Below are 15,898 nucleotides of genomic sequence, written 5' to 3'. Positions count from 1 at the left end.
TCACCTGCATGTATCTAATCTGCAAGCGTGGAGAAAGAAACCAGAAACAGCGCCAGTTAGCAGGGCCCACACTGTCCTTGCAGCCTGGGCCTGGGACATCAGGAACACCACCCCACAACCAGCCAACAGACCCGAAGCCACATCACAGCCCCTCGTGCTGCCCAGCTGGGCAGGGTGACAGCTCAGGGGCCAGAGCCTCCACAGCAGACCCCCTACCCAGGCTCTGGAAGTGGCACCTGCCATCCTCTGGCTTTATCTTCCTTTGGGGAAGTCACCAACTCTATTACCTTCTACTGGGGCTGTTCAGAGAGCTCCAGACATGACAGGGAAGGACATGGAAGCAGCTATTTTATCTCAGAGGACCCTAGTAGGAAGCAGGAACTTCCCCTTGCCCCCCGCTCCTGCCTGGATAGACTGGACAGCTCGAGACCAGCGGGACCAGCGCTGGGCACGAGGACACTATGCAGTGTCTGACAGCAGGGTGCATTCCACACCAGACACAGGCAACACTGTTACCCAGCCTGGCAGGTTCTGTGGACACTCCATGTCCCTTCACATGTTTTCTCAAAGAAGTCTGAGACCTCTTCAGACCTCTTCAGAACCAGGGACAGCAGCGGGCTCCAGGGAGCACCCACTCTCGCCAGGCATGGATGGGGGTCTTGAGAGAGAGGGCCTGCGTGATCCAGGGCCAGGATCCCCCACACAACCAATGCACCCACCTGCTGAAGTTTACCCGCAGGATGCCCAGCTTTCAAACGACTTGGGGAGGGAACCGGCCTTGACCAGTCAGAGCTTATTCCCAAGTCCAGACGGCTCGCCGGCCACCTTGGGACCTCTCAGGCCAGCTCTGGGGAGGTGAGGGGAGCCCCCAGCAGCAGGGCCATGGCTCAGGCTTCCAGCCCTAACAGCTGCCCAGCCAGGCTCCCCAGGAAGGCAGACTGGAGGCCCTGCTGCCTCCACAAAGGGCCATCATCCCTGGGGGGAGACCCCCCGGTAATGGCGGGGAACAAAACTCAGCTCAAGACCCTTCAGGGACAAGCAGAGAAACCTGCTCTTAAGAGTCAGTTTGGGGGCTGTGAGGCCCCCAGCCCTGCACCTGCCTGTCTCTCCCAACAGCATGCCAGCAGAGCGGGCAAGGCCTCCGGGCAAGGCCTCTTTAGGGATCTGTTTCCCTGGCTTTCTGCCTCTCTGCCACCAGCTGGTTCCTCCCACACTAAAAGAAAACACTGAGATCAGCTTTTTGAGAAACTTCCCATTTCTTCAGGGAAAGCCAGTGGCATCAAAAGCCTCCACGGTTGGCAAGTGGCATCTTGCCCACTCTCGGGAGCCTGGGGGTCCGAGGGCCTGTGACCTACCCCACCAGGTCCCTGTCTCCCCATTCCAGCTCTGCTGGATCCCCACCTTCCACACAGCAGCTGCTGGCAATAAACCCACGCAGAGGAAACTGGCATCTGAGAGATTATTCGCCACTGCCTGCAGGGAAATAAACATCCTCCACACATAAAAGACGCACAGCTGGCTAATTGGGCCAATATTGGTCTCATCACTCTCCACACAAAGGGGGAAAATGATGCGTGCTTTAGACTGTGAGCCAAGTTACTATCTTAAGGCTCCCTGGGCAGGAAGGACTGAGGGTCCTGCAAACCATCAGAAGAAGAATCCCATGCCAACACGGGCGGGGGTCACGACAGTGGTGGTGTCACCTCTGGGGCACCTGACAACATCTCCACAGAGAGGAAGGGCACAGAGCGGACCAGGAGTCAGTGAGGGTTTCCAAGGATGCTCCTTGGAAGAGCCCCGAGGGGACTGGGAAGGACCAAGGGGTGCACTCTCTGGACGTCCCCCTGCAACCAGAGGAGCTCCCCCTTGGTGGCTCAGACATGGGGATGGCTCAGTATTGTGTTAAGCAAGGGCCAGGCTGCTCTGCAAGGGAAGGGAGCAGAGAGGAGAGGAGGGGAGGGGAGAGGAGGGGAGGGGAGGGGAGAGGAGAGGAGGGGAAGGGAGGGGAGGGGAGGGAAGGGGATGGGAGGGGAGAGGAGGGAAGGGGAGGGGAGGGAAAGGGAGGGGAGGGGAGGGAAGGGGAGAGGAGGGGAGGGGAGGGGAGAGCAGGAGAGGGGACAGGACCGAAGGAGAAGGAAGGGGAGAAGAGAGGAGGGGGGAGGGGAGGTGAGGGGTGGAGGGGATGGGAGGGAAGAGGAGGGGAGGGGAGGGAAAGGAAGGGGAGAGGAGAGGAGAGGAGGGGAGGGGAGAGGAGGAAAGGGGAGGGGAGAGGAGGAAACGGGAGGGGAGAGGAGGAAAGGGGAGGGAGGGGAGAAGAGGGAAGGAGAAGGAAGGGGAGAGGAGGGGAGGGGAGGGGAGGGGAGAAGAGGGAAGGGGAAGGAAGGGAAGAGGAGAGGAGGGGAGGGGAGAAGAGGGAAGGGGAAGGAAGGGAAGAGGACGGGAGGGGAGAGGAGGGGAGGGGAGGGGAGAGGAGGGGAGGGGAAGGGGAGGTGAGAGGAGGGGAAAGGAGAGGAGAGGAGGGGAGGGGAGAGGAGAGGAGGGGCGGGGAGGGGAGGGGAGGGGAGGGGAGGAGCGGGGCAGGGCTCACCATGGGCTGCTGCACCTCCACCTTGATGATGTCCTCGTAGATGTCGTCCCCTCCATCCTCACACGGGACGCAGTCGTAGATGTCCTCCCCCAGGTCATGCTCACTGTACAGGAGGAGGCAGGTTAGAGGGGAGACTCCCACCACCCTGACTGGGGAGCCGCAGAGCATGAGGGTCCATGAGGGACGCAGGCAGCTGGGGCCACAGTGAGGTCACCTGCCCAGGGCCTCAGTCTACAAAGTGGGGTGGGCCCCACCTGCAGGGCTTCTGTGGGCGTGAACCGGGCAGCATAGGGAGCATCCCCCAGGGTTCTGCCTGCTGCCTCCACAACGTGCATTTTAGAGGGATCTGCCAGGACAAAGCCCCCACTTCTCCAGCCCTTTGGTAAATGCTGGGGACATAGGCCAGAGGTCCAGGGGCGGGACCCCTGCCCTCACCAGAATCTTCCCAACCCTACCTGATGGGAGTACCCAGCTCCTGCCTCCAGACCAGAAACCTCTCTCCCCCAGCCCAAGGCTGTGACCTGGAGCCCGGAGTGCTTCCAGCTCAGCCCTGGCTCTTCCAGTCCTTGGAGCCAAGGTGCAAAGGTTCCAGGTACATGGAGGGTGACCCGGAGTTTGTCATTTGCCTTCTGAAACCAGAGCCAAAGAAATTCCCACCAAAGTCTAATACGATAAAGCTTTGTTTTAGCTCACGGTCCTACTCCAACAAGTCACCCATCTGCCTGCAGGACTCAGTTCACGGGCTGCCTCCTCCAAGACACCCACCAGGATCGCCACTTGGCCTGTGATCTGGACTCTTGCGGGCGCCCGTGTACTAGATGCAGCTCCTTGGCTACATTTCCAGTGACTGTGAGTGGCAGCAGATGAGCCTGGCCCCTCCCCACACTGGGCTTCCTCAGCCCTCCTGACGCTCCACGCCTGACCTGCTGGGGCTCAGCAAGTCTCTCATTGAATCAGCACCCGAGCCAATCCAACCACCCCGTTCCCACAGGCCCCGCTGGGGGCTCACTGCACCTGGGGGCGGAGGGGCAGGAGCTATCCCAGGCCCAGACCGGTGGTGTATTCAGCCCTGCAAGCCCTCACCCCTGCACAAGGACGCATCTCACAGCCTGGGCTCAAAGTGGGCGGCAAAGTTCACTGCGGGAAGGACGGAAATAAATGCAGAGCACCCCCTTCCACTGCCACCATGACCGGCACGCAGGGAGGTGAGGCAGGGACGGAAGCCGGGGCAGGAACCATCCCTGCGGCACTCAGGAACAGGCTCCCCAGCCACGCCGTATGCCATGGCCTCATCCCGAACCTGGCCTTTGAATATCAGCTGTCGCCTTTTAAGGCTTGGGTTGGGGAGGACCATTCAAGGTCTACTTGAGAGAGGGAGGGCATGTGTGCATTCGAGGAAGGCCCTCAGCACCTTCCCTGGAGGACATGCTGCAATGCACCTGCCACACGGCGTCCGTCTGTGGGCGAAGCATCTGTGCCTCTCTAGAGGGGAAGCTGGGGGCGAGCCCAGCTCCTGCCTTGTGGAGCCTCCCGCAGGCAGGCGGGCAAAGGAGGCGGAGGAAGCTGTCACTCCGGGTCCTTCATTTTCTGCACCACTACAGGTGTGAGTGAGGCGGCTGAAAGCCGGCCAGAGGAGCAAAGCTGGCAGAGGGCAGACGGCCCTGGGACAGACCGGGCTGATGGAACCCTCCAACCAGCATTCAAAGAGCCACGTACCCATGGGCAAGCCGCTCTGTGTGCCAGCACCTGTAGAAAAACAGTTATTCTTTTGGGCCTCACAGAATCCTTGGAGGTAGACAGCACTGTGGCCATTGTGCAAATTAAAACAAACACACTGAAGTTAAACGGTCAGCAAGGGGCAGGGCTGTGGCACTCGCTCACTGTCCTCTCCTCTCCCTGCCCGCCCTCCACCGTGAGAGGTCCGCCTGGGGGTTGCTCAGCCGTGCAGGAGAACTGAAGCCAGGGTGAAGGCAGCCGTCAGACGGGCTGGGCCCACAATCTGGTGACAGACGCTGCCCTGGGAACAGACATGAAGGCGGGAAGGGTGTTTGTGAGCTCACAGGTTTTCTTACTAACCCATCTCAAAGGTCCGTCCCCGGCCAGGTCCAGCAACTGCCTTAGAAACTGTCACCTGTGATGACACAAATCACCTCCCCTCCTTTCCAGATGCTGTCCCCAAGGAAACAGCCCCCACTGCTCTGCCTGCCAGGCTACCAAGGACGCAGGCAAAAGTGACGGCAGGGGTTGTTCTCAGCGGCTGCCAGCCACCCCACGTTCCCGTCACACGGCAGAGTGAGGCTGGCAGCAAAGCCTCTGTCGAGAACTCTTTGGAGGCGAGGCGAGACGAGGAAGCTTCCAGGCTGCTGAACGAGACAACTCAAGGGCAGATGAGGCCACTCAGACTGTCTAGAGACAGACGTCGGCTTTTCTCCAACAAGCCAGGTGGAAGGAGGGGGGTTGGCTGTTAAATGCTGCAAGAGCTGATGACATGGATCAAAAAAGGCTGCAAGCCGGACCTGGACAGGGGCCTGGAGGACATCCCGTGCAGGGATGGCAAATGGTCACACGGTGGGGCGTCCCAACAGAGCCCAGGGCTCCCCCCAACCACTCAGGAGCCTGTTCATAAAGGACCCTGTGCCGCCTCCATCACGGGTCGACCAGAACCGGCTGCTGATGACATGCAACGTGTTTCCTCTCCCGCAGGAGCCCCAAGCTTGTCACGGTGCAGACGGGAAACCCAGCCTAGGCTGCTGCAGGTCTCTCGGATGTCATGGACACACATCCTTCGCTCGTGCCTCCCACCGCACTGGCCTAGCACTGCCATTTACTGAGTTCTCGATGACGTGCCTGGCTCTGACAAGGCCTGAGTGTATTCCGGGAAATACAGGATACAATCCACGATCCCGGGATGCAGGAGGCATGAGCTCCATCCCGAGCCCAAACATATTAAGGAGGGAGAGGACGGGGAAGGCTGGGATGATCAGAATCTTCCTGAACAGATGAGACTCGAAAGATGCTGCTTTGAAGCCCAGGTGGACCTAGAAAAGGGGTGTGAAAAGCAGAGTCCCCCGCCCACCTCCCTCTTCCCTGGCCCAGTCAGAACTGTCACTCTGGGCTCTAGGTACCAGTCCACATCTATGTAGCACCTGCTGCATCTCAAGCTTGGTAAGAAATGGCAAGCATAGGGTTTTCACAGTATTTTTGCTAAGCTTTTTAAGGATCAAAATACACCCGTAGTGGTAACTTTCTGACAAGTGAATACACCTGGGTCACTCATGCCCTCCCACATCAGAGAGCACTTTCTTTTCATTTCATTTTTTTTGACACGGAGTCTGGCTCTGTAGCCCAGGCTGGAGTGCAGTGGCCGGATCTCAGCTCACTGCAAGCTCCGCCTCCCGGGTTCCCGCCATTCTCCTGCCTCAGCCTCCCGAGTAGCTGGGACTACAGGTGCTTACCACCTCGCCCAGCTAGTTTTTTGTATTTTTTTAGTAGAGACGGGGTTTCACCGTGTTAGCCAGGATGGTCTCGATCTCCTGACCTCGTGATCCTCCCATCTCGGCCTCCCAAAGTGCTGGGATTACAGGCTTGAGCCACCGCGCCCAGCCAGAGAGCACTTTCATCTCACCGGAGCTCCTGCCCTTGCCCATCAATCTCTTTCCTGCCCCCAGCAACCACCCTTCTGACTGTTCTTCACCACAGACGAGCCTTGTCTGCAGTAGAATGTCAATGGCGTCGTGCATTAGTTTTCGTGCCTGGCTTCTTTCCCTCAACATCGGGTCTTTGAGACATCCATTCCGACTTGCCCACATCTGCAGCTCATTCCTGTTTACTGCCGAGTAATAATCCACGGCATGAATAACAACAGGTTACCCATTCTCCTTCTTGACGGACATTTGGGTTGCCTCCAAGTTGTTGGTTATTGTGAATAAAATCTGTTATATGAGCATTCAAGTTGTGTGTGTGTGTGTGCCTGTGCACGCATGTGTGGTGGGTGGGGGGGTTACACAGGCTTTCTTTTCCTTTGGAAACTAAATTCCACTAGGAGTGGAACTGCTGGTCAACGAGAAGGTCTAGACTCAACCTCATAAGCAGCTGACAAATGTTTTTCTAAAGTGGGTGCATTCCACACCCCCAGCCAGCAGCGCTCACCAGCCCCAGCTGCTCCACATCCTGGTCAGCTTCTGCTGTTGCCAGTCTTTTTTTTTTTTTTGAGACGGAGTCTAGCTCTGTTGCCCAGGCTGGAGTGCAGTGACCGGATCTCAGCTCACTGCAAGCCCCGCCTCCCGGGTTCACGCCATTCTCCTGCCTCAGCCTCCCGAGTAGCTGGGACCACAGGCGCCCGCTACCTCGCCTGGCTAGTTTTTTTTGTATTTTAGTAGAGACGGGGTTTCACCGTGTTAGCCAGGATGGTCTCGATCTCCTGAGCTCGTGATCCGCCCGTCTCGGCCTCCCAAAGTGCTGGGATTACAGGCTTGAGCCACCGCGCCCGGCCTGTTGCCAGTCTTTTTCCATCCAGCCCCTGGAGTGCCTGTGGAGTGAAACAGAACTGTGGTTCTATTTGGCACTTTTCTGATGGCTAACGCTGCCGAAGGATCTTCTGTGTCCTTACTGTCTACCTTCCTTTATGAAGCGTCTATTCAAGACTTTTGTCCATTTCTAAAATTTGGTTGTCTGTCTTCTTACTGAATTCAGTGAGTTCTTTACATATTCTGGATACGGATATGTTTTGTGATTCTTCCCCCAGTCTCTAGCTCGGCTTTTCATTTTCTTAATGATATTCGAGCATTCACCTTTAATTTAATAAAACCTAATGTATCACATCTTTCTTCAGTCGCATCCTGGCTCTGTCCTGTGTCCGAAGAAATCCTTGCGTCTTGTCTAAGAAATCTTGGCTGTCTTCCAATCACGGTATGTTTTCTTACAGGAGCTGCATAGTTTTAGCCATTATGTTTAGGTCTCTGATTCATCTCCAGTTAATTTGTGTGCGTGGTATGAAGTAGGGTTCACTTTTTTCCCATAGGAATATCCACATGTTCCAGAACAATTTCTCAAAACTTCGCTTTTTCGAGCAGGGCATGGTGGCTCATCCCTGTTCTCCCAGCTACTACGGAGGCTGAGGAAGGAGGATTGCTTGAGTCCAGGAGTTTGAGGCTGCAGTAAGTTATGATCGTGGCACTGCACTCCAACCTGGGCAACAGAGTGAGACCCTGACTCTCAGAAAACAAACAAACAGGTCAGGCGCGGTGGCTCAAGCCTGTAATCCCAGCACTTTGGGAGGCTGAGACAGGTGGATCACGAGGTCAGGAGATCGAGACCATCCTGGCCAACACGGTGAAACCCCGTCTCTACTAAAAAATACAAAAAACTAGCCGGGCGAGGTGGTGGGCGCCTGTAGTCCCAGCTACTCAGGAGGCTGAGGCAGGAGAACGGCGTAAACCCGGGAGGCAGAGCTTGCAGTGAGCTGAGATCCGGCCATTGCACTCCAGCCTGGGCGACAGAGCGAGACTCTGTCTCAAAAAAAAATAAATAAATAAAATAAAAAAAGAAAACAAACAAAAACCTTGCTATTGGATTGCTTGGATCTCTGCCAAAAACCAATTAGCCAAATAAGGGTGAGTCTATTTTGGAAAATCTACTCTATTCCATCAGTCTATTTGCCTATCACTACGCTAACACCTCCGTCTCGATAGGTTTCATAGAAACTCCTGAAACCAGTAATGTCAATCTCCTGACTCTGTTCTTCTACAAGACTGATTAAGCTATTCCAAGGCCCTCTGCATTTCCACGTAAACTGTACAACCGTCTTGTCAATTTTTTAAAAATGTCTGCTGGGATCATGACAGACACTGTACTGAGTCTACACTTTAATTTGGGGACAACTGACATCTTAACGATTAACACCTTGCAATCCACAAACATAGTATATACTTTATTTAAGTCTTCCTTAATTTCTCTCAGAGACGTTTTGTAGTATTACGACAGAGGCTTTGGAATTTAGGAAGTAGTGGGCCTTTTTTTTTTTTTTTTGGACAGGAAGTAGAATTTATTGGTGAGTATTAAGTGGGGGCAGCATATTGGAAGCCCTCATGAGTGCAGGGCCCGCCATTTGTCCAGAGGACCACGATTGGGGATGTACTTGACCCCACAGCCATCTGGGATGAGCCGCTTTTCAGCCACCATGTCTTCAAATTCATCAGCATTGAACTTGGTGAAGCCCCACTTCTTTGAGATGTGGATCTTCTGGCGGCCAGGAAACTTGAACTTGGCCCTGCGCAGGGCCTCAATCACATGCTCCTTGTTCTGCAGCTTGGTGCAGATGGACATGATAACTTGGCCAATGTGAACCCTGGCCACAGTGCCCTGGGGCTTTCCAAAAGCACCTCGCATGCCCGTTTGGAGCCTGTCAGCCCCAGCACAGGACAACATCTTGTTGATGCGGATGACGTGGAAGGGGTGGAGCCGCACCCGGATATGGAAGCCATCCTTGCCACAACTTTTTACCATGTACTTATTGGCACCAATTCGGGCAGCCTCCAGGGCTTCAGAGGACAGCTGCTCATATTCATCTGACACCATGTGGCCACAGAGCGGAAACTCATCCACTTTTGCCTTCTTCCGCCCCAGGTCAAAGATGCGAATCTTGGCATCAGGGACACCTCGGCAGAAGCGAGACTTTGGGTACGGCTTGTTCTTACAATACCGGTAACAACGGGCGGGGCGGCGGCCCATGGCGACACCAGGATCTTCAGTGGCGCGCCGAAGGGAAAGAGGGGCCTTTTCTTTTTCAGCATTTATTCTGCTTCCTTCATTCTTCCTCTTCTGAGACTGAGACCGTGTTAGATGTCCTGACGTCGTCCCACATGTCTCAGGCTCTGTCCCTTCTCTCCAGGCTTCCTTCCTCCCTGTTATTCAAAGTGTGTAATTTCCAGCCTGGCGTGGTGGCACACGCCCGTAATCCCAGCAGTTTGGGAGGCTGAGATGGGACGATCACCTGAGGTCAGGAGTTTGAGGCCAGCCTAGCCAACGTGGTGAAACCCCATCTCTACTAAGAATACAAAACTTAGCTGGGTGTAGTGGTGAGCTCCTGTAATCCCAGCTACTTGGGAGACTGAGACAGGATAATTGCTTGAGCCTGGGAGAAGGGGCTTGCAGTGAGCCGAGATTGCACCACTGCACTCCAGCCTGGGAAACAAGAGCAAAACTCTGTTTCAAAAAAATAAAAAAATAGACCAGGTGCGGTGGCTCATGCCTGTAATCCCAGCACTTCGGGAGGCCGAGGCGGGCGGATCATGATGTCAGGAGATCGAGACCGTGGTGAAACCCCGTCTTTACTAAAAATACAAAATAATTAGCCAGCAAGGTGGGGGGCACCTGTAGTCCCAGCTACTGGGGAGGCTGAAGCGGGAGAATGGCGTGAACCCGAGAGGCGGAGCTTGCAGTGAGCCGAGATCGCACCATTGCACTCCAGCCTGGGTGACAGAGCGAGACTCCGTCTCAAAAAAATAATAATAAAATGAAATTTAAAAAATAAAATAAATAAAAAATAAAATAATAAAGTGCGTAACTTCCACTGGAGTATCTTCAAGTTAAACAACTCTTCCCTGTGCCATGTGCAGTGATTGTTCATTTCAGATATTGTGCTTTTCAGTTTGAGAATTTCCATTTGCCAGTTTTCGGTAGTTTCTATTTCCCTGCTGAGGCTCCTCATCTGTTCATTCATTCGTTGCACGTTTTCCTCTAAGTCCTTGACCCTATTTATACCAGCTGCTGTGATGGGTGATTTTGTATGTGAATTTGACTGGGCTAAGGACTCCCCAGAGAGCTGGTGAAGCATTATTTCTAGGTGTGTCTGTGAAGGGGTTTCCTGAAGAGATTGACATTTGAATCAGAAGACCAAGTAAAGATTCACCCTCACCAATGCGGATGGGTGTCATCCACTCCATTGAGGGCACAAGTAGAACAAAAAAGGCGGAGGGCGGCCGGGTGCGGTGGCTCACACCTGTAATCTCAGCACTTTGGGAGGCCGAGGTGGGCAGATCTCGAGGTCAGGAGATCGAGACCACCCTGGCTAACACGGTGAAACCCCGTCTCCACTAAAAAAAAATACAAAAAAATTAGCCAGGCGTGGTGGCAGGCACCTGTAGTCCCAGCTACTCGGGAGGCTGAGGCAGGAGAATGACATGAATCCAGGAGGCGGAGCTTGCAGTGAGCCGAGATTGCGCCACTGCACTCTAGCCTGGGCAACAGAGCGAGACTCTGTCTCAAAAAAAAAAAAAAAAAAAAAGGGTGGAAGGTGACAAACTTGTTCTCTTCTGAAGTTGAGACGTCTATCATTTCCTGCCCTCTGACATCGGAACTCCTCCTGGTTGTCAGATCTTCAGACTCCAGAACACACACCAGCTCCTGCCCACCCCATACCAGGACTCAGGCCTTTGGCCCTGGGCTGACACATCACTGGCTCCCTGGTTCTCTGACCTTTGGACTCAGACTTAAGTTTTCCTGGGTCTCCAGCTTGCAGGCAGCATATGGCGGGACTTTCTGGCCTCCGTAATTGCGAAAGCCAATTCCCATAATAAATCCCCTCAGCCATCTACAGAGATCCCACTGGTTATGCTTCTTGGAAGCCGCCAATTGCAACATCTGGGTCATCTGAAGGTTGGCTTCCATTGACTTTTCTTTTCTGAGCATGACTCACTTTCTCCTGTTTCTTGCATTTGGTGATTTCTTTCTTGGACCCGAGATGCTATGAGCGATACTCAGCCTCCTGAGTAGCTGGGATTACAGGCACTCACCACGATGCCCAGCTGATTGTTTTATTTTTCATAGAGGACGGGGTTTCACCATGTTGGTCAGGCTGGTCTCAAACTCCCGGCCTCAAGCAATGTGCCCGCCTTGGCCTCCAAAAGTGCTGGGATTACAGGCATGAGCCACCGCGCCCAGCCACACCTGTGTTGTTTTCCTTTCTTTAATCCATGACTACGAGGAACATTCCTTCATACAGGCTCATTCTTCATGTACCACTTCCCATTAACCTCTTGTCATTCGCCTGGGGCACCGAGGTTAAAAGTGAGCGACCTCACGCCTGTAATCCCAGCACTTTGGGAGGCCAAGGCGGGCGGATCACAAGGTCAGGAGATCCAGACCATCCTGGCTAACATGGTGAAACCCTGTCTCTATTAAAAAATACCAAAACATGAGCTGGGCGTGGTGGCGGGCGCCTGTAGTCCCAGCTACTCAGGAGGCTGAGGCAGGAGAATGGCGTGAACCCAGGAGGCGGAGCTTGCAGGAAGCCAAGATAGCACCACTGCACTCCAGCTTGGGCGACAAAGCAAGACTCCATTTCAAAAAAAAAAAAAAGAGTGAGCAACCAAAAACACTAGAGGAGAAGCTGTATTTGGGAATCTTTGTCTGGGACAGAATCATCTTAAACATGCACACAACATCCTTTCTCTCCCTTCCATCCAATGTCAGTTATCCAAAGCCTGTTGATACTGGGGGCGTGGAACCTGGGGTCACCCAGTTCTGCCTGTCACACCCTTAGGCTCCCTTGTACCAGGCCCTCCTTGTGGAGCCCAGAGCACTGGCCGTCGGCCTGGCTACATGGACGGCACTTTTTATTTGTCAAAAGTACTCTCCCAACCATCTGTATTCTGGTCAATGAACACTGGGAGAGAGAGATTCCTGCGTGCCATTTGAAATTCTAAAACAGTGAAACTGAAATTTCATGACACACATATTCTAAATTATGAGAGAGGGAGAAATAAAGGGAACAGTAAAGAAGTGGTTTTTTTAAAAATAAAATTAGGAAAATAAAATCAAACGTATTTGATAAAAAAAAGTTAATAATATATAAACTTAGTAATTAAGATAAAAACCTACCAGATTTAATGGGTTTAACCCATATTTCTCCTACGACCAATTCTGCATCAGAAACATGTTGGGTCCCTGGGACAGAGGGGACAATGGCCATCTGTCCCAATGACCTCACAGTCTAAGTGGGGAGACTGACCAGGCAGCAGCTGCATCTGAATCCTGACACCAGGAAATCTCCCAGGTACGGAACAGATCCTAGCGGCAGATGCTACTGGGGGGTAACAAGCTCTGCCCCCCAATAGCTCCTTTCCTTTGGCCATCACTGACGTGGAAATGCCACTGCTACCTGGCTTCTTGGCAAAGGTGCCATCTCCATAAACAAGTTTCTGGCACAGGGAGGTGACACATGACCAGTCTTAGTCACCTGGAAGGCAGGTTCACTTACATCATGACCAGCAGGCCCAGTGTATCTGAGGGCCACAGCTGCCCACTGGGAGGAAGAGGGAACCCTCAGGGTCTGGGTTGGGAGAGCGGTACACCATGAATGGGCCCTTCACATCCACTGAGGGGTTTGAAGTCTCCTAGGAGTACGGGACAGTGACAGGGGAGGGGGTCCCATTGTGCAAGGACCCTCACCTCGGCGTTCTCACTAGACACGAGCTTGACGAAGACTCAGCTAAGGCCCAGCACACGGAACCAGAGCCGGCCCCCCATGACCCTCCACGCAATCCCAGAGGGACCGGGCTGTCGTGGCTTCTCTCTGGACCCAGCCCACTCTCCCACAGTCCTTGAAAAGCGCCCCAAAGGCCCTGCCATGTCTGCAAGTGGCTCCGGAATCTCCGTGGCACAATTACGTCACCTCCCGTAGCTGTGTGGCAGGTGGCCATGTCACACACTGATCCTTTTCACATCAGTGTCTCGGCTAGAAAGAAGTGTGTGTGGAGCCTCCGTGTCATCAGAGGCTACAATTCGTGGAAAAACTCCACACCCATGCCACACCAGAGTCTGGTCCACAGAGCTGGCCCGTCCTCATCACTTCGGAACGGGCGGGCCGCAGTGGGTCTCTTGTTGGCAGGAACTTGACTCTCGCTCCTGAGCCCCTGGAGGGGAGGCGGTGAGGCAAACTGGGGTTGTCTTTGTAGACCTTCCTGTTTCTAGCTGTGTCACTGTGGGCAGGATAACCTAAGCTTCAGTTCCCCCATCTGCAACGGGAGGGGGACAGTTGCAAGGATCAGCCATCACGTATAAGACCAGTAGAGGCTGAGCATACAGTAGGTGCTCAGTAAGTGGGAGCGTGGCCCATCACCCCAGAGGGTGGAAGGCGGCGCTCATTCAATGAGACGGCATTTAGCACAGGGGCCGGGGCTCAACACACAGAGTGGCCAGCATTAAAAATGACAGATTTTTTTTAAAACCTAGGAGACTAGAGAAAGTTGGACGGGGGGGTTGGTGCTGCTTTAATTTCTGCTCAGCTGTGTCACTTTCATGGGTTTCAGGGGTCATTCTTCTCTGTCCGGTGGCCCATGAGGAGGCCCGACATGGCCAGGCAGGAATGTGGAAGCCCAGATGTGAATGGACCTTCAAGGTCAGACCCGAGCCCAAGCCCAGCTCCCTCCACCCCGGGCCAGTTACCACCCCTCCTTCCTTCCTGCCCTGTCTCATCCTCTCGCTACCGCTGTTTTCTGGGAGTCAGCTGCGCTGACAGATGCTAAATCCCGACCATTATTTTTGTCCTCACAATAGCCTGAAATCTTCCAGCAGGGGCCCTGCACACGGCTGCGGTCCTCCAGGGACAGCAAAACCTGCCACCTTCACCTTCTGCCCGAGACCCCGAGGCCCCAGCCCAACAGCCTCGCCCGCCTGCCCCGATTCTGTTACAGAAAGGCAGCTGCTGAGGCCGTCGCCCCCGCCGCCCACAGAAAATCAAAGAAAACCAACAAACTCTGCTTTCTGCCCCTGGTGAGCCTGTGTGTTTACGACGGACATAAAATAGTGCTGCTGACAGGCTCGGATGCGCCGCACTGGCCCCGGGCTGTCTGATGCCGCCAAGCAGGGTACCAAGCTGCTATTAGTGTGTTACTAGGAAACCAAGTCGGACATTTCCTGACCTTGGTCCACACCACAGGTGCTTCATCCCCAGGGGGCTGGAGTGGGGACAGCAGAGAAAGGGCGCATCAAGCCTCTGAAGAAGCCGGCTGGGAACTGGATGGTGTGCATGTAGGGAAGGACGGATGGACAGAAAGACAGGCAGGCAAGAACCACTTTACACATCAGGGAGCTCGTTCTCACACACCCTGGCAGACCCTCACCATGACCCGTGAGGGAGGGAGGCCTTGCTTTTTCTACAGGTGGGGAAACCAGGACTCAAAGAGGGCATGGGAGTCACCCAGCTCGCCAAGCCATGTATGCGCGCACCTGCACAGGCCTCGGCTACTGGATTCCCGGAAGGAGACCCGTCCACCGGACTGTCCCTCCTGGCCGTAACTCCCTCTTTTGGGGGGATTCTTTCTAAGCAGTAAAAGAGCCTCCCACCATCTAAAAATATTCAGGAACCAAAAAAGAACAGCCCCTGGGGCCAGGTCACAAGGACTGGGCCCAGGGGAATGTCCCGGGCCACAACACACGGTTTCAATTCCTCCTTTGCCATGTGAAGCATGCTGTGTGACCTCCGGCAAGTCACCTACCCTCTCTGAGCCTTAATTTGTGCAACTGCAAAATGGGTGCTGGAGCACCAACCCTGAAGTGTTGTGAGGGCTGAGATGAAGCGGCAAAGTCCAGGGCCTGGCTCTCAGGGGACAGGAGCGGGGACTGTCGAACAGCGTATGGACTTATGGCTCAGATCCTCCAGTACAGGAATCATGAATGCTCTCGGGGCCTCATTACCCCCAGCCCTTCCTCCTACCACAGTGCACCAGGCCCAGGCCTAATTAGGTGTCCTCTCTGTGCTTCGCTCCCTCACAAATGACCCATCTGGAGCGTTTATCTCGGCAGTGAGAAACAAAAGCAGGAAGTCAAGGGAAAGTTGGTGGCAGAGACTGTCCTGCTGTCCTTTCTAACTAAGCATCTGGTGAAGGTAAACTTCAATTCAGCCTGGTAGGGGTGGGGGCTACTTCTTAGAGAAGGTGACCTGTGGGCTGGGTTTTGTAGAATGAATAGGAGTTGGGCAGTCAATATAGGAGATACTATGTACATGATGGGACTTCTACAGTAAAACCCAGCATGGGACGCTTGTTCATTTTAGAGCAATATTTGTTAAGTGCCACTGTGTGTCAGTCAGGTCGATGCTGAGCACAGGGAATTAATGTCAAAAGGGAGAAGTCTTCCTCTTCCAGAAGAGTACCAGGAATGTGATTTAGGCGGGGAGGGACCTTCATCAGACACAACGCAGCCCCCTCGTTCGGGCTGCAGCCCAGCTGTCTACTCGTTCCTGGAAAACAGCAAGATGAATGTGTGTGTCTTTAAAGCCACCTCTTCTGTGCCAGTCCCCTCCCTCTACAG

General features: G+C 54.2%; 2 protein-coding genes across 9 annotated transcripts in view; both read right to left on the bottom strand.

Moving 5' to 3' along the window:
* VAV2 (vav guanine nucleotide exchange factor 2) overlaps window positions 1-15,898 on the bottom strand; it is a 235,454-nt gene that overhangs the window by 48,741 nt on the left and 170,815 nt on the right. For 4 of the 8 annotated variants that reach the window (XM_005580490.5, XM_065529887.2, XM_005580492.5 and 1 more), the window contains exons 5-6: window positions 2,588-2,690; window positions 5-19 (exon numbers count right to left, since the gene is read on the bottom strand). In XM_005580490.5, the coding sequence (XP_005580547.1) occupies window positions 5-19; window positions 2,588-2,690 (118 nt within the window). The remainder of the gene's footprint in view (window positions 1-4; window positions 20-2,587; window positions 2,691-15,898) is intronic. The other 4 variants (XM_005580493.4, XM_005580495.4, XM_074016056.1 and 1 more) reach the window with 1 other exon arrangement.
* On the bottom strand, window positions 8,076-9,355 carry LOC123569211 (large ribosomal subunit protein uL16-like). Its single transcript, XM_045374256.3, has one exon. It carries the CDS (start codon window positions 9,314-9,316, stop codon window positions 8,672-8,674), a length of 645 nt encoding a protein of 214 aa, XP_045230191.2. The 5' UTR covers window positions 9,317-9,355; the 3' UTR covers window positions 8,076-8,671.

Source organism: Macaca fascicularis, chromosome 15 (assembly GCF_037993035.2).
Source record: "Macaca fascicularis isolate 582-1 chromosome 15, T2T-MFA8v1.1".
Classification (NCBI taxonomy): Eukaryota; Metazoa; Chordata; class Mammalia; order Primates; family Cercopithecidae; genus Macaca; species Macaca fascicularis.
Note: the sequence above shows the minus strand (reverse complement) of the source record. Positions and strands in the feature narration are given on the sequence as shown.